Raw genomic sequence first — 24,205 nt, 5'->3', positions numbered from 1 at the left:
GGTCCATCTTGTCTCCATTGAGGTGCTCATATTCTTAAAATCTAGGCATGGGCTCAGATTCTTAAGATCTGGCCGGCTTGCATTAGCGATATAAATGCTTAGATTCTTTAAGAGTCTGGTCAATATGGCAGATGTTCTAATAAACCTTGTCTTTGGCTGAAAGAAGGCATGGATCGAATTCATTTGGGCAGGACCTGCGTGTCATGATTTTGAGTTCCTAGCACGCCTAAGACTCTAACCCTCAACATAAAGAGAAGCAATTTTGAGTACTTCAGAACTCTGATCAATGCAGTGACCACCTGTTTCCAGAGGTTCAAAGATGAAACACACTAATAGGGGATGGACTTGAGATGCAGAGTAAGGAACACATTTTTAGATATGGCCAATGTAGGAATTTGTTTTGTTTGACTATGAATATTTACTACAGAGGCATTGTTTTCTTTTTAATGGAGTGAGGGTGAGAAGGAGAAAAAATAAATGCTGGTTAGTTGAAAATTTTAATTAGATTGCTTTTTTTTTTTAAGAGAAGGCCTGGTCATATTCACTCTCTCATCCTGAAATCCTAGCCTGGAGTCCCTGAAAACCCCTCCAAATCCTAACAGTTGTGCTAGCAAGTCTCTGTTGTGGGGGTTGCATTTCAGTAGCAACCTCAGCAACACAAGTTGGTTCTTCTGGCAGATATACCCACATAAAGCCAGAAATGAACGTTGGAGGTGATTGGGAATATCTCTGCAGTTAGAGATGGCCCCAGCCTCTGCCGGGCAGGAAGGTTTTCTCAAACACCTGCTTGGCCCAAATCTTCTAACTGCAAGAGAACTCTCCGTTCAAACATGTTGAAAGGTATTTACTCAACCCAGGCCAAGAGCCAGTCTGTGCAATGATAAACTGGGCCATGGAAACACTGCCTGAGGAGAAGAGGCTTAGTACTCCTTATATAGCAAATGATCTAGTGCCCAGGGAACCAGAACAATTATGCCCAACAGATCTCCTTCCTGATCCCAATCAGACCACACCCCACTTTATAAGCAGGGGAGGGTTGCTCAGCACTTGATGAGATCAGATGTTGGGCTGGGAACCAGGAGACTAGAATTGCTGTCAATTCTTCCAACTTCACTGACAATTCTGGAAAAGTCACTTCCCCAGAATGTGCCTCAGCCTTTCTGTCCATAAAATAAAGACCAGTGGACTCTAAGTTTCTTGAGAGTAGGGCCTGGCACTTAGGAAGCACTCAATCTATGCTTATTGAAGAACTGAGATTGAATACATTCACACTGAAATAGAATCCTATCTCCTGAGGATGCTCTCCGTGTTCTTGGGCTTGAGACACTTCCATTTATAGGCACTGGTTTTATTTTCATGGGGAACACTTAGAGAAAATGTTCAGAACCACACTAAGAGGCTGTAACATTTAAATACTTGATTTCCCCTCACCCCTACAAAGTACTCTTTGCCTGGATATACTGTGACCAAATCAGGTAATTATTTAAAAGTTGTATTTCTTTACTATGATACTCAGTCCCACCCCTCCACCCAGAAAAGAATTTAAATTAGCCAGTATCCCTGTTTCAAATTCATTAGAGGGCAGCTAGGTGGCACAGTGGATAGAATACTGGCCCTGGAGTCAGGAGGACCTGAGTTCAAATCCAGCCTCAGACACAACACTTACTAGCTATGTGACCCTGGGCAGGTCACTTAACCCCAACTGCCTCACCTAAAAAAATTTAGAAACAAAAACAAAAAAACAAGCAAATTCACTGGGTCCCTCTAATGGAGTTCAGGGAAGCTGGGAGCAGATAGATCACATACAAATGTTTGCTTTGGCAACCTAATTCATTCCCAACGACTTTATTTATCGATATCTCTCAACTCAACTAGCGTGTATTAGTCACTTACTATGTGATAGGAGCCATGCTAAGCACAGGGAATACAAATTCAAGTAGAAAGAAAAACAGTCCCTGACCTCAAGGAGCTTACATTCTAATGGGGAAGAGATATACAAAAGGAAGATGGAGGTGGGGGTTACAGAAAATGAAAACTGCTGGCCTGGAAGCCTTCCTTAAAATGAAGGTTCTAGGAGGAGCCATCTAATCAGAGGGAGAGGCTGCAAGGGCAGAGAGTGTTTCCAGTATGAGAATTGCAGGGATGGAAGGAGCTTCTTGATGAAGAGTTTTCTAGGATGTTTTCTTCCCTCTTTGAGGCAAACTGGAAACTGCCACCCCAAAACCTTTTGACTTCGTAGGCCAGAAAAGAGGTATCTTTTGTTGTTGTGAAGAGAGCCTAGGAAAGTCTTTTGACCTGGCATGAATTGGAATGGGTAGGTGGGGGTCTGGGAAAACAGAACTCAAGGAACTCAGTGGTGGTGACTCTGACCTGCCCCAGCCTGAATTCTGGTGTCTGAAACTTTGACAAGCCTTAGGAGCTAAGAAAAAAAGTGTCATTGATCCTTTTGTCAAAACACCCGAGTCACATTTGGGGTGTGACTTCCTCTTCTGGGCATTATTGTTCCTAGATGACAGAAACTCATCCTTCTTCCATGTGAGACTGCATCACAGAAGGCCTTTGAGGGACTAGATTGCCTCTTATCCATGATGGCTCTGGGTCCAGGTCCTTTCCCTTCTTGTATATTTCAAACTGATTTAGCAGTTCTTAACTCACGGGGCTATGAACTTGGTTTTTAAACACATATGTATGTTTTTATCTGTATTTCAATATAATTGGTTTGCCTTGTAATACTATGTGCTTCATTTTACACATTTAAAAGCATTATTTTGAGAAGGGGTCCATAGGTCTTACCAGACTGCCAAAAGGGCCCATGGCTTCCCAAAAGGTTAAGAACACCTACTGTAGTGGGAGCCCATCTTCTGAGGGAAACACTAAGTCCATAAAAAGGCTTAAGGTTTAGGAAGAGACCCTCTCTGGTCATTTGACTAGTAATTAATAAAGCTAAGTTTGCTTTACTTCTTACAAGAATACCAGCATACACAAGCCATGAATTTTGAGTTTCTTCCAGTAGGGGCATGAACAGCTTTTCACCAACCTTGTCCACGCTCTCTAATCCCTGTGATTGAGGATTTGGGAAGACAAACTGCCCAGGTTAAGGAGTGGGGTCAGTGACAGTAGACTAGAGTTAAGTTGTAGCTGCCCAACACATGGGGCCCAGATCCGTGACCTCGTAGTCATTAGTGTCATATATTCACCCAGTGAGCTAACTTTTCTGGTTCTTCAGCTGGTAGCACTTCCCCCACCTAAAAATTACCTTGTATTTACTTTGTACCTACTTTTGTATAAATTGTATAAAACCTGTGAGGATATGTGGGAAAGAAAGGAAAGGAAAGGAACAGAAAAGGAAAAGACAAAGGAAAGGGAAAGGAAAGAAAAGAAAAGAAAAAGAGGAAGAAATAAAGAGGAGGGAGGAAGAAAGAAAAGAAGGAAGGAATGAAAGAAAGAGGGAGGGAAGGAAGGGAAGAAAGAAAAGGAGGAAAGGAGGGAAGGAAGAAGGGAAAGGGGGAGGGAGGGAGAAAGAGCATTTAGTAAGTGTTTACTGTGTTGGGCACGGTGCTTGGGGTCAGAGGGCCTGAGTTCAAATCCCAGCTCTGCCACTTAGTAGTTAACATGACTTCAGTTATGTCACTTAATTTCTCTGGGCCTCAGTTTCCCCATCTGTAAAATGAGGGGTTTGGACTAGATGATCTCTAAGGTCCCTTCCATATCAAGTTCTATGATCCTTTGTTTTGCTCAATAAAAGTTGAGCTCCTTGAAAGCATGGACCTTTGTTTCCCCAGTACAGTGCCCAGCACATAATGGCAGATACTTAATCCTTGTTAGTCAACTGACTGAACCAGCAGTAATGGATTAGGTAAAAGCAAAAATGCCTTAATAGAAAACTGGGAGAGCCCTTTGAAGGCAGGCAGCCTGGAACCTAAAGGAAGCCCCCAAATATAGCAGAAAGCCACAGAAAGCAGCATTGTTCAGTGGAAAGAACTCTGTATTTAGAGTCAGAGCATTTACTTTCAAGCTCTTTTTATATAACTTTCAGCAAGTCTCTTAACCTCTTGGGGCCTCAGTTTCCTCATCTATAAAATGAAGAGGATGTGGTGTCATGCTGTAATAGCTAGAATTAGACTTGGAGTCAGGAATACCTGAGTTCAAATCTTGCCTTAGACAACTTACTGGCTGATAGTGATGATAGGGCAACCTCTCTGTGTCTTCCTTTCAGCCCAGAGCAGGCTTCTCCGGGAATAGGCTGTCTGCTACCAGTTGTACCTCTATGATCCTATGAGTAAATGATGTCTAAAGCCCTTCTCAAGTCAAAATACTGTTGAATGGGATGTCCCAGTGAAGACTTCTCAGTGTGATTAAGGTAATGAGTTCAGAAGGTAGTGTGAGAAATGAACTCTCAGAAGTGAAGGCTCCTCAAAGGCTCAAGTAATTCTTGTTTATTACTTTCAAAATCCTCCCCCACTCAGATCCTGTTTTTAAGCACTTAACAGAAAGCATAAGCCCTGCCTCACCCCCAACCTGAGCTTCCAGCCTCTTTCCTTGTCTTTGAATTTCAAGCTTAGAATGTAAGCCCACCCCCAGGTAAGGGGGTAAGGGATAGTGGTGTGGTGGGTGGAAACTTGTTTGCGTGGAGGGTGGAGGCTTGTGTGGTGGGCGGAGATTTGCTTTCATAAGGCGGCCCCTGTTACTCCGTCTGTCTCTCTCTCCACGGTATCGAAGGAGCAGACAGCCATCTCGCGAGATTGTAATAAAGGTAACTTTTACTTTCCACGATGAGGTCTCTGAGTTTAATTTGGGTTGGGGTCGCTGTCCCACACACTGTGATCCTAAGAAAGGCTCTTATGAGCGCATTGGACCTTAGAAGTCCCGGGACTGGAGCTATGGCCCTGGGGTGAAGCGGAACAGAAGTACGGGCTTCTTTACAGAAGTCATCTTGACTTCCTTTCAACTAAAAAGTGCTAAGTAGACCTGCAGAACTGTATTAGCAGGTCATAAAGGAAAAGACATCCTGGAGAAGAGAACAGGGCATCATCCTGGGAGTAAGTAAGCCTGGGTTCTCATCCAGACTCTAACCCTGTTAGACTCTTACTTTGAACATGGACTGTGGTGTTGTGGAAAGACTACTGGGTCTGGAATCAGATGACGGGGTTTTGAATTCCTTCATTTACTCGGTGTGTGACCTTAGGCAAGTCATCTCGCCAACTGAACCTCAGAGTCTGGTCAAAGTTTCTTTCCAGCTCTAATCTTTATGGTTCTATGTGATCTCCTCTTCCAGCCTCTCTTTTCTCACCTGGAAAATGACATCCAACGTCAACATCCGGTGATTCTAACTAATTGTTAGATCTCAATTTCTTAGCTATGTGTGCAGAAGATTAAAAAAAAAAAAAGAAAGAACAGGAAAAACACAGCAACAAACGAAAGTCAGACATGCCTGAGGGATGTCCCAAAGGATTTGAAAGGCTTTTAATGATTTTTGTCTTGGTAAATCTGGAAAGCTTTCTCAAGTCATTTGTCCTACTCAGCGTTCAGATTGTAGCCAAGAGGCTTAGGCATCTATAATGCAGTAATAATGCCTTTCTATTGGAGGGAAATCATTTCTCCAAATGTATTAAAGTATTAATTCTCTAATCCTCCCAACACCTCAGTGAAGAGGACCAACATCAAGGCTGGTTATTATGCATTATTCTAGAGGTGCTGATTTTCCTTAAGCCACCCCAGGAGGGGTCTGGCTAAGACAGCAATCTCCCTCCATAGTCAGACCTCCCTTTGGAGAAGGAAAAAATGCTAGTAAGCTCAGGTTCTCATTGCCAAAGACTATGTGCACTACTTGTAGACAAAGACAGTTCATCAGAGATCTGTTCAAACCGGAGAGACAAGAGCTAGTATATAAATGGAATAATAGCCCTGTGGACTCATTTTATTTACAGTTTGAAGATAATGTAGCGGGCAAGTCCTCCTGTTCCCCTCCCAATCCCAACCCACGCCTTCTTTAGGAGGTAACCTCACCTCACCTCACCTCGCCTCACCATGGTAGGTTTCCCTGAGAAATAAGTTCTTCTTCAGAATTGTTCTGTATCCTCATTCGTTCATCTTGCCTTCCCATTTCACATACCTTGTATGTCTGTTCCATTAGATTTTGAGCGCCTTGGAAGCAGGGACTGTTTTTGCCTTGGCACACAGTAAGCACTTAATAAATATTTGTTGACTGATGGATCTTCCCCAGCACAAATTCATAGACTTCCTCCTTTTCTAGGCTAACCCATTACCCTGTGCTTTTCCCATTCCTTCCAGAAAGGAGTAGGCTTTTTGTTACTCCCTTGGGACCTCTATCTATCACAGAGGTTCGAACTTGAGGTATCAAAAAGTTGTCAAGGGGGTATGTGGAATATTTTATAAATAACTTTATTATCTTGCTGAAATATTCCAAAAGAAATAGCATTAATGAAAATTTGGGTGTTGGAGAGATAAAATTAAAGAGGTAGGGAACAGTTCTGGGTCACAGTTCCAGGGCAGAGAGGAGTGCTGGTGGTCAGTGACAAGGGAGGAAGGACCCTGGTTACAGTTCCAAGGCTTGTGGCTACAGGGGATCAGGGGCCCTTACTAGGTAAAGACCAGACTGAAGATCAGGAGAGCAGTGACCACACCTGTTCCAGGATCACACCACCTTGGAAAAACCAAAAACTTGCATACCCCCAGAACTAGCTCCGAAAACAGCAGCATGAATAAGCTTCAAGCTTGGGATGGTGCCTCCCAGGTAAGCAGAGCCCAACTTTAACATAAAGTTCAAAGTCAAGAAATAGGCTGGAAAGAAATGAGCAAACAACAACACCACCACCAAAAGAATTTGACCATAAAAATCTACCACAGTTGCAGGGAAGAGCAAAACATAAACTCAGAAGAAGATGACAACGTGAAAACAGCTACAAGCAAACCCTCAAAGAAAAACATTAATTGGATCCAAGCCAAACAAGAATTCCTGGAAGAGTTCAAAAAAGAGATGAGACTGGTAAAAGAAAAATTGGGAAAAGAACCGAGAATGATGCAAGAAAATTATGTAAAAAGAATCAACAGCTTGGTAAAAGAGTCACAAAATATACTGAAGAAAATGATAACTTTAAAAAAAGAGAGAGAGAATTGGACAAATAGTAAAAAGAGGCGCAAAAATTCACTGAAGAAAAGAACTCCTTAAAAAAGACAATTAGCCAAATTGGGGGGGGTGGAGGTTCAAAATCTCACTGAAGAAAATAATTCCTTAAAAATTAGAATTGGGCAAGTGGAAACTGGAAAATAGATCAAAGAGAAGTAATTAAGAATTATTGGAATATCTGAAAGCCACGATCAAAGGAAGAGCCTAGACATCATATTTTAAGAAATCACCAAGGAAAACTGCCCTGATATCTAAGGTCCAGAATGTAAAATGGAAGATTAAAGAAACCACCAATCATCTCCTGAAAGAGATCCCAAAATGAAAACTCCCTAGTCAAATACCAGAGTTCCCAGGGCAAAAAGAAAATATTACAAATAGCCAGAAAGAAACAATTCAAATATTGTGGAGCCACAGACAGGTTCACACAAGATTTAGAGGCTTCTGCATTAAAGAAGCAGAGGGCTTGGAATATGACCTTCCAGAAGGCCAAAGAGCTAGGATTACAATCAAGAATTACCTATCCAGCAAAACTGAGTGTAATCATTCAAGGGGGAAAACGGAGATTTAATGAAATAGAGAGCTTCCAACCATTCCTGATGAAAAGACCAGAGCTGAATAGAAAATGTGACACTCAAACAAAAGACTCAAGAGAAGCATAGAAAGGTAAAAAGGAAGGAGAAATCATAGGGGACTCAATAAAATTAAAATGTTTATCTTCCTATATAGGAAGATGATAATTGTAACTCCTAAGAACTTTATCATTATTAGGGCAATCAAAAGGAGTTTACAGAAGTAGAGCATGTGTATGAGTTGATTGTGTTGGAATGATCTCCCCAAAAAAATGAAGGACTGAGAAAGAGGGTTACACTGGGAGAAGGGGGAAGGGAGTGGTAGAATAAACAAATTTTTCTCACATAAAAGAGTTGCACAAGGAAGAACTTTTATAATAGAGTGGAGGGATTGCAGGCAATGCTTGAACCTCACTCTCATCAGAATTGGTTCAAAGAGGGAAGAATATGTAAACACACTCAACTGTGTGTAGAAATGTAACTTACCCCCATTGTCTAACCAAAAAAAAAGAAAGAAAAGGAAAGAAAAGAAAAGAAAAGAAAAGAAAAGAAAAGAAAAGAAAAGAAAAGAAAAGAAAAGAAAAGAAAAGAAAGGAAAAGAAAAGAAAAGAAAGAAAAGAAAAAAGAAATGTCACTTATTGGAGAGGATTTTGGGAAGATGGTGGAGTAGGACAGAAAATTTCAAGCTCTCAAGATTTTCCTCCACAAAAGAGATAAAATAGGGCCTCTGGGCAAACACAGAGCTGTGAAAACAAATAAGAGTAGGGGCAGAAGAGAGGTCCTCTTGCTACAATTGGAGAAGATCTGAAGAAAAATCCTGGATGAGATTTCCTCTCTGCAAAGAGTAAACACCTACAGGCTAGGGTCCACTTTAACAACAAGCTATAAGCCCTGGGTTAGCTGGTTTGGGAGGCTGCCTCTGCCCCAGCCAAAGGAATTTTTACCCCCAGGATCATGAGAGGAGTTGGGCATCCGACTTGAGGAAGATCAAGGAAACCTCTGCTGACAAGGATCACCAGACCCAGCTGTGCTGTGGAGATTCAGTGGGGGCCGGAAGGAACCAGAATACTACTGGTGAGTACAGAAGCAGTGGAGTGGGGACACCTCTGCTGTGGGCACTTACAGGCAGCTGAAGGTCTTGGTTTGAGTTCAAGGTCAGAAGGGAGAATTGAAGAGGATTAGAGGCAACATCCCCCATACCCCAGGACTGGAGGTGATTATAAAAACTAAATTATTACCACAACAACAAAATGCACAGGCAAAGGAGAAAGAATCCAACCATAAAGAGCTACTGTGGGAATAGTTAAGATTGGGGTTCATCTGCAAGCAAGGATACTGAAGCAAAGAAACCTCTTATACCCCAAAGAGTAATGTCAAATGGTCACCTGCCCAAAAAGAATTCACTGAAGAACTTAAAAAAGACTTTAAAAATCAAATGAGAGAGATTGAGGAAAAACTAAAAAAAAAATAAGAATAATATAAGAAAAACAAGAAGATTATTAAAAAGAAAATCAGGGCAGATAGGTGGCACAATGGATACAGCACAGGCTTTGGAATCAGGAGGACCTGAGTTCAGATCTGACCTCAGACACTTGACACTTACTTAGCTGTGTGACCCTGGATGCACCACTTAACCCCAACTGCCTCACCAAAACCAAACCAAACCAAAACAACAACAAAAAACAACAACAACAACAAAAGAAAGTCAACCAATTAGAAAATGAGATCCAGAATCTTAAGGAAGAAAATGACTCCTTGAAAATCAGAATTGGGCAAGAGGAAGCCAGTGAAGTTATAAGGGATGAAAAATTTAACGATAGATAGATAGATAGATAGATAGATAGATAGATAGATAGATAGATAGATATAGATAGATAGATAAAGAATGAAAAAATAGAAGAGAAAGTGAAACATTTCATAAGAAAAACAATGGATCTAGAGAACAGACCAAAAGGAGAAAATGTGAGAATAATTGGACTACCTGAAAGTTCTGATCAAAAAAAGAATCTTGATACAATAATACAAGAAGTAATTATAGAAAATTGTCCTGAAGCATTTGAAGAAGAGGGGAAAATAGAAATAGAAAAGACACACACAGAGTTAAAATAAAGGGCTAGAAAAGAATCTAATATGCTTTAGCTGAAGTTAAAAAAGGCAGAGGTAGCAATCACTTCAGACAAAGCAAAGACAAAAATAGACCTTATAATTAAAAGAGATAGTCAGGGAAACTTCATTTTCCTAAAAGGTACCATAGAAAATGAAGTAATACAAAAAAATTTACAGCAAGTTTATCTGATAAAGGCCTCATTTCTCAAATGTATACTGAGTATAGAACTGAGTCAAATTTATAAAAATAAAAGCCATTCCCCAATTGATAAATGGTCAAAGGATATAAATAGGCAATTTTCAGAAGAAAACAAAGGTATCTATAATCACATGAAAAAATGCTCTAAATCATTATGGATTAGAGAAATGCAAATTAAAACAACTCTGAGGTACCATCCCACACCTATCAGAAATGACAAATGCTGGAGGGGATGAGGGGAAAGTAGGCACACTAATGAACTGCTGGGAGTTGGGAAATGGTCCAACCATTCTGGAACTATGCCCAAAGGGCTATAAAACTGCATACCATTTCCCTCAGCAGTACCTCTACAAAGAGATTAAAGAAAAAGGAAAAGGACTTATATGTACAAAACTATTTATAGCAGTTCTTTTTATGATAGCCAAGAATTAGAAATTGAGGGGATGCTTATCAGTTGGGGAATGGCTGAACAAGTTGTGGTATACGATTGTGATGGAGTACTATTGTGTTATAGAAAATGATTCGGGGGGTGGTTTCAGAAAAAATGTGGCAAGATTTATATGAACTGATGCCAAGTGAAGTGAGAAGAACAGGGAGCTCATTGTGCAGAGTAACAGCAATGTTATAATGATAAACAACTTTCAAAGACATAGTTATTCTGATCAATACAATGATCCAAGACAAGTCCAAAGGACTCATGATGAAAAAGTTCTATCTCCAGAGAGAGAGCCGATGAACTCAGACTGCAAATTGGAATATGATTTTCTCATTTTCTTTATTTTTCTTGCTTTTAAAAAAATATGGCTAATATAGAAAAATATATTTTGCATGATTTCACATGTATAATTGATATCACATTACTAGACTTCTCAGTAGGTGGAAGAGGGAGGGAGAGAGTTCGGAACTCAAAATTTAAAAAGAAAAGAATGTTTAAAATAAATAAAAATTTAAAAACAAATAAAAAGGAGGGGAAAAACCCGTTTCCCTCTAGACCTGATTGCAGGGACTTGAGAGGATGGTATGCCCACAGTAAGAAAATGGAAAAAAACCTCAATTAATGGAGACAATCAGACTTGGAATTGAGGACTGACTAGAGGAGGAAACTTCAAGCTAGCATATTGGCCTAGATGGGGTGCTGCTTTCCCCAGAAACAATGGAAGACAACAAGTAAATAAGTAAATGCTAAATTATGTGCTGCTGTGTCAGTGCTGGGGAGGAGGGGCAGGTAGAGAACGGTAGCAAGGGGTCCTCAAGCCAAGATAAAGGGCATTTCAGGGGAAGTCTGTGCAAAGAAGCCCCATTCTACCTTAAAAATAAAACAAAAACACATTCATTTGACTCTGCTGCCCTTTCCAACTCCAACGATTTATCTCTCTCTTGGGAAACGAATTGTTCTTAAGCCAAGTTTTCTGTATAGCTAAGAATATACTCCTTTAAGCTCAGAATCATTTTTTAAAAAGTAAGCCTTTGGGAATGGAAAGGGCAGACTATAAGGACTTACAGCTCTCTGTAAGAATAACATGGGCTAGTTTGTGAGGTGAGCTCCATCACAGGAGGTGTGTGAGCAGAGACTGATGGCCACTTATAGGGGATGCCATGTTAGGGAACATTGTGATGACTCAGTCCAAGGTACCTTTCAGCTCTAAGTTGTGGCCCTAATGCCTACTAGATCAAGTCCTGGCACCCAAAGGCCTTAATTATGTGCTTAGCACTATATCAGGCACTGAGAGACTGCTATGTTTGAAGAAGTACCTACTACCCTCAAGTAGCTTACAATCCAGTTGTGGAGGCAAGCCTAACACCATGAACCATTACTGAACAATAAAGGACAAGAAATAATGAAATGTTAAATGTGTGGCAGAGACAGTATCAGTAGAGAGGAGGGTAAGGGTGGAGGGTAATAGAGGAATTTAGTTGAGAGTTCCAGAGAAGTCAGGCAAAATTTCATAAGGGAGGTAATATTTGAACTGGACTTTTAAGGATGAGTAGAATTTGGATAGGTAGAAAAGAAAGGTAGGTGTTCTGGGTGATGGAAAAAACATGAGCCATTCATTCCCACACTGAAATAGGAATGCATGAAGAGTGCAGAAGGCATAGTGTGTTTATGACACGGGGAGAAGGCTGACGTGACTAAGGCAGAGGGCTCATGTGGGCTGGTAGTGGGAAATAAAGTTGAATAAGTAAGGTGGGGTCAGATTAGTTGTAATAAGTGATGCAAAGGTTTGCAAAGCACTTCATATACATTATCTGATCTGAGCCTCACAATAATCCTATGAGATGGGGATTCCATGCATAGCTTTAATTGAGACTCAGAGAAATCAAGGAACTTGCCCATGGTTAAGCCCATATCAAATAGGACTGAATCCAAGTCTCCCTGACTTCAAATCTAGTGTTCCATCCACTACTGCCACATGTCCTCTCTTTCGGGTTGACTTTATAGGAGACTGAAAATTTAAAGATTTAAAAGGAGTTTAAATATAAAGGACTGAATTGAGAGGGAGGAAGGGGGAGAGGGAGACACAGAGGTTATCTAGGAGGCCTCTACATTAGGACAAACCCTCACAAAGTGATAAGGGTCTGGGCTAAGGTAGTGGCAATAGGGATGATAAAGAAGGGGCTGATACAAGAGATATTTCCAAGTCCAAGACCACCTAGAGTGAAGAACTGATTGGGTAGAGGGGAATTAAGGCAAGGAATGTATCAAAGATGGTTGTGAAAGCAGAGGCCTGTGCAACTGGTACTTTCAGATGTCATCGGGAGATAGGACTGGTTTGGTGGAGTACATGATGAGCTATGTTCTGGGTCCTGTTGATTTTGAGGTAATGATGAAACATCCAGGTAGAAATGTCTAATAATAGACAATTAGACAAGTGCTACTTGAAGTCATGAGAATGGCTGAGTCCTCCAAAGGAGAGAATGAAGAGCAGGGGTCCAAAGATAGAGACTGAGGAAATGCCAAATTCCAATAATTTTCTTCTGTATGCATTATTAAAAAGAGTTTGAAACCATCTCTGTGTCAAAAATAAGGATTCTGAATGAGGATGTAACACAATTAGGTTACAGTTTTGTGAAATGGAAGTGATAGCAATGTGATTACCATGAAAATTCCAATAGAATATACACTCCTTGAGAGCAGGTACTGCTTTTCATTGTTCCCATGTATCCCTGGCCCCTCTCATAATGACCTTGAATGTGGTAGGTGCTTAATTAATGTTTGTTGTATCAGATTGGGTAAAACATAGCCTTGGAAGTCAGGAACCATGAGTTTTACTCTCATTTTGGACACTGACTTGTAATATGACCTCAGACAAGTCACTTCACCCTCTAATGCCTCAGTTTCCTCATCTGTAAAATGAGAGGCTTAGACTAAGGATTTCATAGGTCCCTTCTCAATTTGACAGCACTTGACCCCAATTTCTCTTTCTAATCTTACCTCCCATTACTCTCAAAAAAAAAATCCAACATTTTGTTTCATTGAACCAGTCTCCTACTTGTCTGCTCTACCCATCATGTCCATTCCTACCTCCTTGACTTTGCACTTAGTGTTTTCCTTTCTTGGAATGTTCTCTCCCTATTTTATTTCACAGAGTTGTAGTGAGAAAAGCACTTGATAAAACTTAAAGTCAGATACAGACATCAGCTAATGTAGGATCACAGACATAGATCTGGAAAGGACCTTAAACTTCATTTAGCTCAGCAACCTCATTTTGCAGATGAGGGAACTGAGGCCCAGAAAGGTCAAATGTCTCATCAAAAGTCACACAGGATAATGAAACCATGACTTAAAACCAAAACCTTTGATTCCAAATCTAATACCTTTTTCATTGTACTAAGCTGTGGTAAAAGCAATATCTTAACCCCTTCCCCCAGGTAAGTCAGGCTAGTTTTTCCTTAAAAGGTATTGAAAACATTCTCAACACTTGATTGGCTCAGGAGAATAAAAGCTCAGACTGTTGATATGCCTTCCTTGTCTCCTGAATGCAAAGTGGTCCAAAGAGTTCCAGGGTGCTCTGATGTGTGCCTAGGGGATCATGATGGGCAACTCTGTGGGGAGATTCATTTAGCTAAATCAACTCAAAGTGTTCTTGTTGAATATCTTTCTCCTTCTATGGTTAAATCTCCTTTTGTTAACTGTTGAATGACCTATGAGTATCTCCTTTTTTTCCAATAGCAAACATATTCATTTTGTTTTAATACCAAAACCTGGGCCGAGTCAGGCCCAGCCCAGAACATATGCTCTCTCCCATCTGGAAACCCAAATCTTCCTCATCCTTCAAAACCAATTTCAAGTCTCACCTCCTCTATGGAGCCTTCCCTAACAAATTGATAATGATCTCTTCCTCTATAAACACCTTTCATAGTTCAAGTCTATACTGTACAATCTAGCACTTGACTATATATGAAATTGCCTTATATTACTCTATTGTTGTTCAATGTACATACATACCATCTCTCCAAATAGATTTCCAGTTGCTCAAGAGCAGAAAACCATATCTTTTCCTTCTATGTGTTCCCCTAGAGCCTGGAACAGTGGTAGGCCACTTAGCATCTGGTAATTTGATTTGACTTGGCAAAGTTTTGCTTGGAGCCTGGAGTTTCTACTTTTTAATCCACAAAATGGAAATTATATTTGCATTTGCTATCTCTTTAGGATTTTTGTGAGGAAAGAACTTTGTAAACCTCGAAGTGCTCTAGAAATGTGACCAGTGTCTTGGGGTGAATGAGGTGTTCAGGGAGGACTAGAACCTCTGGTGTGTGGGCTTGCTGAACCCTTCTCAGAGGCTGTTTTTGCTTTTCTCTGTAAACCCACACTTGCACAGTGCCTGGAACATAGTAAGCGCTTAATAAATGCTTCTTGACTTGACTGTAAGAAAAACCTGAACATAATGAATAAAGAAATTACATTAACTGATGCATAGTGAAGGAAGTAAAACCAAGAAAACAATATGTAACAATGGAACCATAAAGAACCACCACCGCAAAACAATAAAAATGGAATTTTCCAAAATTATTAAGAACAAGCTTTGCCCCAAAGAGAAGCCACTGTCCCTTCTCCTTTACAGAGGTGACAATTCACAGAGGTGGAACACAATATCTAGCATCAGTTTTGTTAATGGCCCCATTGGTTTCAATGGATATTCTTCTTTTCTTACTTGTTGAAAAAAAAATCATCCCAAATGGCTCTCTGGGAAGAGGTAGGAGGAAGAATACAAGGAGAAATGTAAATGATATAAAACAAGAGATATCAATAAAAATCTACTTTTGAAAAAAATCTGGGTTCAAATTCCAGCAAGTAACAGCTTCTCTGAACCTCAGTTTTGTCACACGCAAATATGAAGATAATACCACTCACCTTATGGAACCATTATGGGCTCCATTGAGCTAATGTGGGCAAAGTACTTTGAAAATACGGTATCAATGCCAGTTCTTCTCACTTTATTGAATTTTTGACATGAACTGTTTCAGTCTTTACTCTTTCATCTACTTAGACCAGAGCAAAGTCTCATATTTCAGGTCAGGAATGGGCATCTTGATCTCAGGCTAGAGCTTTGTGAAAAGGAAATAACGCAAACACTGAATCAAATGTGGGCTCCCTGTATCCAATCTTCCCACAGAATAGTCTTTGTGTATTATTCAATCCAGCCCCAGGTGGGTAAGGTTGTTCCCTGAAGGAGGTCCCTGTGATAGTCAGTACATATTTATTAAGGTCCTACTATATACAAGGCACTTGCTGGGGGATAATGCTGGGGATACAAAGAAAGGTAAAAGATACTCTCTGCTCTCAAGGAACTCACAATCTAATGGGAGGTGGGGAACAACATGCAAACAACTATATACAAATAAGCTATATTCAAGACAAATTGGAAATAATCCACAGAAGGGGATTAAGGGGTATTGAGAAAAGTTTCCTGTAGAAGGTAGAATATTACCTAGGACTTGAAGGAAGGCAGGAGATGGTGAAAAGGAGGGAGAGAGTTCTAGGCATGGAGGACAGAACATAACAATGCTCAGAGTCAGAAGAGTTTCGTACAAGGAACAGCAAGGAAGCCAGCGTCACTGGATCACAGAATGTGTGCGGGAATGTGGGGGTTGGGGAATAAGGGGAAAGAAAGCTAGGAAGATGGGGAGTTGGGCGGAGATTATGAAGGGCTTTGAAAGCAAAACAAAGAATTTTATATTTGATCCCAGAGGTGACAGAGCCACTGGAGTTGATTTGGTGAGAAGGTGACTTGGTCAGACCTGTGCTTTAGGAAGAATACTTTGACAGTTGAGTGGAGAATAAACTAGAATAGAGAGAGACCTGAGGCAGGAAGACCCAGCAGCAGGTTGCAACAATAGTCTAAGTGGGAGGTGATGAAGACCTGCGCCAAGGTGGTAGCAGCGTCAGAGGAGAGAAGTGGATGTGTGTGTGTGTGTGTGTGTGTGCGATCTATCTGTACGTATGTATGATATATTACAAAGGTAAAATCTACAGACCTTGACAACAAATTGAAAAGAGAGGAGAAGAAAGAATTAGGAGTTGAAGGTGACACCTAGATTGCAAACCCGGGTGATTGGGAGTTTGGTGGTGCCCTCAACAGTAATAGGAAAGTTAGGAGGGACACAAGTCCTGATTGGCTGAGAGACCTCTGAACCAGCAACATTGCATAAGCATGGAGAGACTGAGAAAAGAGAAAAGTAGAACTCAGGAGATCGGGTCAAGGGAGACAGCATGAATTTTTGCATGGCTGATGGGAGGCTCCAGAGCCACTAACATATAGGGAAAGCCAGCCCTTGCCCCATGTATCTCTTGACGTTCAGCACCTGCAACCTTAGAGACTATTAAGAGCAAACTACCCTGGTAAAATCATTCTCTCTTTTGTTGAGCTGAGATTGTATCTCACCTATGAAGAACTCATTTACTCTTGTCTATCCTATTTTCCATCTTAAAATATATAACTTCTTAGATTTTAAAATATTTTCAGGCTTGGAGGCCCTTTGGATCTTTTTGCATTTTCACCATCCAAATATTTTTTTGCTGGCTCCAGAGATGAAAGCTGTTCCTTGCTGAGATAGTATGTAATAAGTGTATTGGGCTAGTTTGCAAAGTGCTTTGCAAACCCTAAAGTACAATAAAAATGCTAGCTATTTTCTTACTCTTATTCTAGTCACATGGACTATACCACACAATGTCAAACATAATGTCACAGCAAGGTCACACATGGTATCTCACATACCACCATATATTGTCTTAGAGTATTCTCTCCCTCTCTCTCTCTCTCTCTCTCTCTCTCTCTCTCTCTCTCTCTTTTCTGTTCCCTCCCCTCTACTCCACCCCTGCCCCACACCCTTAGGATTAAGATTATTTATTGGCAATGTGATATACAGGTTCATGTTTTGGGTAGGGCTTGGATTGGATGACCACTGAAATCATAGATTTAGAGCCAAAGGGGACCTCAGAAGTCACAAAATACCAGAATTGGAAGACATCTTAGAAGTCATCTAATCCAACCCCCTCCTTTTACAGGTAAGGAAAGAGAGGCCCAGAGAGGTTCAATGACTTACCCAAGGCTCTGTGAGCAGCTATTAGAAGAGTCAGCATTTGAATCCAGAGCTCTTTCCATCACACCTTGCTGGCCTCTTTATCTGTGCTTTTTGGCTTCTAAATTACACTCTTAGCCCAAGATGAAATACATCTAAAACTTTACTCATCTTACCCACTTGGAAGAAAAAGTCAACTAACTGCACAGTCTAATAATTTTATACAGAATTCTACACTCTTTACCAATAGTAATGAGAGGATGAATGGGGTAGTGGATAGAAAGTTAGTCTTGAAAGCCAGGAGAACCCGGGTTCAAATATCACCTCAGACTTTTATTGTATAACACTGGACAAATCACTTAACCTTTCAGTATTTTAGGCTACTCTCTTAAGACTGTAAGGTCTTATAGCAAAGGTCTAATTTACCTGCACTGGTAGGAGTTTTCTCATCTAGGAATATATAGTCACAATTCCAGCCCTTATCTTTATCCTTGTACATAATAATGATAAATTCTTAGGTAGTGAAGAGACCAGAGCCAAATAAGTAACTTCTGCTACCTAGAATTGCTCCCATATGGAGCCACTTCCAGAGATTACATGATTTCCCCAAAGGAATGAGAGTTCTGCTGTTCTTAAACTTAATCATACATTTGAAACCGTGCCACAGACGGTGGTCTTCTTATATTACTGATCAGCAGTGTTCGGTCGTGAGTGCCCCATATGCCTGCTTGCTGTCTGCTGGGTGCCTGGGAGAAGTAAGTAAGGGAAAGCCAAATCCAGCTCCCATCTAAGAGCTCAGCCCTTTTGTCTGCCTACAGAGGGACCGGTCAGGCAACCTTAAATGGTCATACCAACAGGGAAGAGGAAGGGCATGTCTCTGTCAGCCTGGATGCTGAAGGCAAAAAACAAAGAAAAAGACTTTTAAACTGCTTTCGTTGCATGCCCCCGCTGAGATTTTTAAATGCCTTCTCTGGTGTATTTGATGCCTGCACATTATTGCCTGTTTAACTTACCCAGTGAGGCTCTGGGGCAAACAAGGGCTGTGTCTTTGCATGTTTTCACAGAGTGCTGTTGGCACTGAAGCAGCAGCAAAAAAATAACAATGCAATCCAAAGAAGGCTGGGAAACCAGGGCCAGTCTGGGAAGCAAGACTTGTCCATATATGGGGAGTTAAGGGCAGAGATTAGATGCATCTTTTATATCTGAATTTAAAGGGGGCTAGATATTAGAAAGAGAAAGAATATGTTTGACTTGGACTTTCTGCAAAAGAACTTTATCAGCTGGATGTGTAAGAGACAGCCAAGACAACAGGAAGGTATATTTCCTAGGGGAAGTCATAGCAATCATACTGCTCCTGCGGAGCTTCACCCACAGGGCGTATCCCAAAGAAGCTGCCACTGCCAAAATGCTGGTCTGTAAAGTCTGTGCTTTGCATGGAGTAGCAGAAGAATTACTGAGTCTGGAAGTAGAGGACCTGGGGTGGACACTTGTCTCTGCACCCTGCTACTAAGTCATGTCTCATCTGTGGAACTCAATTTCCTCATCTGCAAAATGAAGCGCTCACTCTAGTTGCTGCATTTTCAAGTTAAAAGAAACCCTGGGATTCCTCTAATCCTCTGCCTACTTGAAAGAGAATCTTTTCTTCAATAAACCTGATAAGGGCTTATCTAGTCTTTGCTTGAAGGCCTCCAAGGAGGGAGAGTCCAGGCATAGGAAATAGTATAAGTGTGTGGAGGCTGGATTGGTGAGTGGGTTTAAGCATGAGCATATCCCTAAAAGGCAGTGAGTAGCAGTACATAAAGAGGAAGGGAATACAGTAAGAGAAGGCTCAGATAGGGTCAAGGGCAGGTGACAAATGGGATCTACCACTGCCTCCTGGGACAGCACCCCATTCTACCTTGTGTTAGCACTCATTATTAGGAAGTTTTTCCCTTATAGCAAACCTAAATCTGTCTCTTGGCACCTTCTCCCGTAGATGCTGGTTCTGCCCTCTGGGGCCAAGGAGAACAAGTCTGATCCTTTTTTCTGTGGGACAGGTCCTTTTTTTTTTAGCTCTAAATCAGATGATTGACTGAGTTAACTGCAAAGCTAGGTATGTCAGGTTTTTCACAGGATTCAATGTCACTAGAGGAGCAAGGAAGACATAATGTTTCAGTTCTATGGGTAGTAAAAGGGTTCATGACTGAACCTTTGTTAGAGAGGAGCACAGAAGAGAAAACAGGCAGTTTTGATTACATGAAATTAAGAAAGCTTTTGCACAAACAAAAACAATGCAACCAAAATTAGAAGGGAGAATGCTCATGAAACCATGAATTGGTCTAGCCATTTTGGAAAGTAATCTGGAAATATGGCACAAAAGTTACTAAACTGAATGTAGCCTTTGACCCCCAAAATACCACTACTACACTCCCAAGAAATCAAAGAAAGAGCTAAAGGACCAACAGATACAAAAATATTTATAGTAGTTCTTTTCATAGTGGCAAAGAACAAGAAACTAAAGAGGTAACTACCAACTGGAGGGTGGTTGAACAAATTACAGTATATGAATACAATGAAATTCAATTGTGCTATAAGAAATTATGAAATTTTTGAAAATGGTATGCTAGACACTGTGCTAAACACTTTTCAAATGTTATCTCATTTAATCCTCACAACAATCCTGGGAGATAGCTGTTAATATTCTTCTTCTTTTACAGATGAAGGGACTGAGGTAGACAGAGGTTATGTGACTTGCTGAAAGTCGCACAGTAAATGTCTGAGATCAGATTTGAACCCAGGTCTTTCTGACTTCAAGTCCAGGGCCCTATCCAAGATGATGAAAGGGGTGGTTTCATAGACACTTGAGAACAACACACTCACATCCTTACCTCTCCCAGCCCACCCCTCCAGAACACACACACCTCAACACACGAACAATTTACTAGTATTTAGAGGACCAGGGAATTTTCATGAAGATTCCCCATTTTCTCTCTCTGCTATTTTAGATCTCTGGTAGATGTCCTCCTTCATTCTCTGCGCAAGGTCAGTTTGGATTTGGAAGCTGAGAAAAATCAGCCAGAATATTATTGAGCTGTAGCCTTGCTTCCTGTAGGCTGAGGCAATGAATAGGAGAGGAGCACCATCTTTGAAGAAGTCATTTCAGAAAACTAAAACTGAGCCTTCAAGGTTGACATTCAGGTCAAACTCAACGATGGACTCACCAGGCTCCGTCTGTCAGTCTTCCATTCAGTCATTAGGTCATTAGGCCATGCCGCAGCTGAGATCTAGAGTGGGAGGGGGCACTCCCAAATGGACTACCTTACAGCCAAAATTAGGCCACTTAAAAAAATAGGATCAGGTAGGTTCCTGACAACTTGAAGAAGGAGTAAACCAAACTTTTTTCATTTTTGGAGAATGAGAGGAAGAAGCAATAATGATCTGGCACCCTTGGGATTTTCCCCATTTGTTCTGTGTAGGTTACCAACGCTGCTACAGCTCTCCAGTTTATTCTTGTGATTAATTGGTGATACGATGGATGGTGATAATATATGATATCTCTGTAGCATTTTAAAGTTTACAAAAAGCACTTTATGGACCCCAACAACTTTGTGAAGTAAATACTACATGTATTGTTATCCAACAGATGAGGAAACTGAGGCAGAGAGTTCATTGATTTGCTTATAGTGATAGAATAATAGAGCTTACAGCACATGTAGTCTAATCACTTCATTTGACAGATGAGTAAGGCCCAGAGATTAAGTAATTTACCCAAAAGTCACCCAGATCCTAAGTGTCAAAGGCAAAATTCAAACTTGTCTTCCTGACTCCAGGTTCATTGTTCTATCCTATATCCCACTGTTAGTACCAATGCAGCCACACCAGGGGGACTATTGAACTCTCTTGCTCCCTGTTGCAAAAGAAAGAAAAACAATTGCTTTGTAACAAATATGCATAATCAAGCAATACAAACCTCCACATAAGTCTAAAAAAATTAGTATTTCAATCTGCACCCTGGGGCCATCACCCTTCTGTCAAGAGAAGGAGGTACCATGTTTCATCATGAACCCTCTGGAATCATGATTGGTTATTGTGTTGACTAGAGTTACTAAGTCTTTCAAAGTTGTTTGTCTTTACAATGTTGTTGTTGTTGTTGTATAAATTATTCTCCTGGTTTTACTCATTTCACTTTGCATCAGTTCATATAAATCTTCCCAAGTTTTTTTGAAATAATTTTTACAATACAATAGTATTTCATTACATTCATATACCATAACTTGTTCAGCCATTCTCCCCATATAGCTTTATCTGTGGAAATTCTACTCACAGTTTAAAGCCTAGCCCAAATGCTGCATCTTTTAAACGCTATTTTCTGATACCCACACCAATAACAGTCAATAGCAATCATTCCCTCCCAACCTCTCACTGAATATGGATAGCACCTTTCATCATGTATCATTTAGCATTATGTTCATTTTTGTCATATCATCCAATTAGATGGTAAAATCCATGAGAGGAGGGGCAATGTCTTATTTGTTACCCACTCCCAACAGAGTTGTATGTATAGTGGATGCTTAATAGATGTGGACTTTTTTTTTAAAAGCTGAACTTCCCTGCAGGTAGGAAACACAACTATAAGAGGCAACGTAGATGTTTTGCTAACTCTTTCAGTCAAAAACTTTCTAATCAGATCAACCCATCAGCTTCTTTCCCCTTAGGCTCAGGGAATAGAATCTCCTCTGTAAATTCCCAGTCTTTTCAGACTGTTATCCTTGTGGGTTTCTCACTTTGTTCTCTATCCCCTGAATGGTTCCACACTATTTCTGGTCATTGAAGTGTCCTTTTCTTAATAGAATTCCAAGCTATCTCAAAAGTATAAAATACTAAAAGAGAGCTCACCATCCTTCCAATGTAAAGAAATACCTCTCCCCACCAGGAGGTTGACAAAAACTCTACCATTTGACCCAAAGTCATTGCCCCAAAGAGTGTTTCTCCTGATGTCATCAATCTAACCTGAATTCTGAAAATCCCTCAGTCCATCTTTCTGCCAGGACAGGGTGCCATCAAACCTTCCATTGAAATAGAAAATCAGGATCAAAAAGCTTACTAAGGGACTAATAAAATCCAATAAAATTCAAACTATGAGAAGCAGAAATGCCTCCCATTATATAAAGATAGAGACCAACTACTTGGGAAAGTTTTAGCAGGGATTCTGGTTCAGGTGTACATTGGATTAGATGGCTTCTGAAGTCCCTTCAGAGTGTGAGTTTCTATGAGCATATAATCCAAACTGACCCCATCACCTGTCTCTCATGGCCCCTGGGTAGAAGTCTCCTCCTCCTTTAGCACAATTATGCTGACAGATTTTAGGTTTATGGGGAGCTTCTCCTGCTCCTCTCTGAAGATTTCTTTCTTGTCAAAGCAGTCCTGGGCAAAATTACTGAGTAGATGAGTAGACCAAATTTATCTTGGCCCATAAAAAATTATTAAAGGGATAATTTCAGTGAAATCTGGGAGGACTTTTATAAGCCAGTCAGTCAGTAACTAGGGCCTGGATAGATGCTCCCCTGAGTGGAGGGGGATGGTCATTCCAGATTCCAGTTTGGGTGTAGGATGAGTGACTCAAGGGGTGGAGATGAAAGGAAAACTGTGGGGCTTTTAAAGGATGAGAGTATAGAAGGCTAAGATTAAAAATTTAGATGAGTTCTTTGAGATTGGAAACAAAAAGCAAAAATGAGTGAGGCTATTTGAAGGGACACAGGCTGGATGCAGGCCGAGAGATCAGAACAGAGAAGAAACTAATTCAGGAAATTTCTATGGGCGTAATCCAGAAGGATCCAATTGAGTGGAGATTTAGGTGGCCAGGAAGAGAAGTAGTTTCCACCTATAGCAAAGGGCTGTATGACCATTTGTCAGATATGTTGTGGAGGGGATTTTTTTTAAGGGAAAGGTTGGACTAGATGGGCTCTGGATCCTTTTCAGCCCTAATTCTGTGGCTCTAGAACATATGCAGGGTCCAGACAGAAAAGGAACATGTTTCTCTCATGACCAATGAGTCATAAGAGAAATTATTGTCCCTTGAACTTGGGGATTTAGGAGAATGTGAAAATAAAAGGAGTGCCAGAATCAAAAGACACAAGAGTAGAAAGAACGAACCAGAAAATTTGGGAAGTGAAACAAGAAAGAAAATGAGTAATGCTTTAAGTTGAGTCAAGATAATTAATGAGAGAAATATAACTGCATGGTCTGTCATGGGACGAAGCGGGGAAAGGAGAAACTCTAGCTTTCACATCGTGTGTCATGTATCCACCCCTATAATGTGGTATCTTGTGATGTTCTCCTGGAGGCGGGGGGAGACATTACTGTTCCTTTTGTTGTTCAGTTGTTTTTCAGTTGTGTCCAACTCTTCATGACCCCCTTTGGGGTTTTTTGGCAAAGATACTGAAGTGGTTTGCCATTTCTTTCTCCAGAACATTTGAGAGATGAGGAAACTGAGGCAAATGGGGTTAAGTGACTTGCCCAGGGTCACACAACTAGTAAGTGTCAGAGGCCATATTTGAACTCATGAAGATGACTCTTCTTGACTCCAAGCCTGACACTCTATCCACTGAACCACCTAGCCCCTTACTGCTCCTTAGACTGTGGCTAAGGCTAATAATACACTGGTATGAACAGAGGAAAAATGAG

The 24,205-nt window shown here is 40.7% G+C and overlaps 1 protein-coding gene across 3 annotated transcripts in view; it reads right to left on the bottom strand.

Annotated features, from left to right (window-relative positions):
* Positions 1-24,205, bottom strand: part of NMNAT2 (nicotinamide nucleotide adenylyltransferase 2) — a 199,728-nt gene that overhangs the window by 110,812 nt on the left and 64,711 nt on the right. The window contains exon 1 of one of the 3 annotated variants that reach the window (XM_020984375.2): positions 17,567-18,285. The exons of the other annotated variants lie outside the window; for them this stretch is intronic. Within the exon in view, the coding sequence (XP_020840034.1) occupies positions 17,567-17,603 (37 nt within the window). The 5' untranslated portion in view covers positions 17,604-18,285. Of the gene's footprint in view, positions 1-17,566; positions 18,286-24,205 lie in introns of those variants that run through there. 3 annotated transcript variants of the gene reach the window in all.

Source organism: Phascolarctos cinereus, unplaced genomic scaffold (genome assembly GCF_003287225.1).
Source record: "Phascolarctos cinereus isolate Bilbo 61053 unplaced genomic scaffold, phaCin_HiC Scaffold_5;HRSCAF=322, whole genome shotgun sequence".
Lineage (NCBI taxonomy): Eukaryota > Metazoa > Chordata > Mammalia > Diprotodontia > Phascolarctidae > Phascolarctos > Phascolarctos cinereus.
The sequence above is the reverse complement of the archived record's forward strand: the minus strand, read 5'-3'. Positions and strand labels throughout refer to the sequence as shown.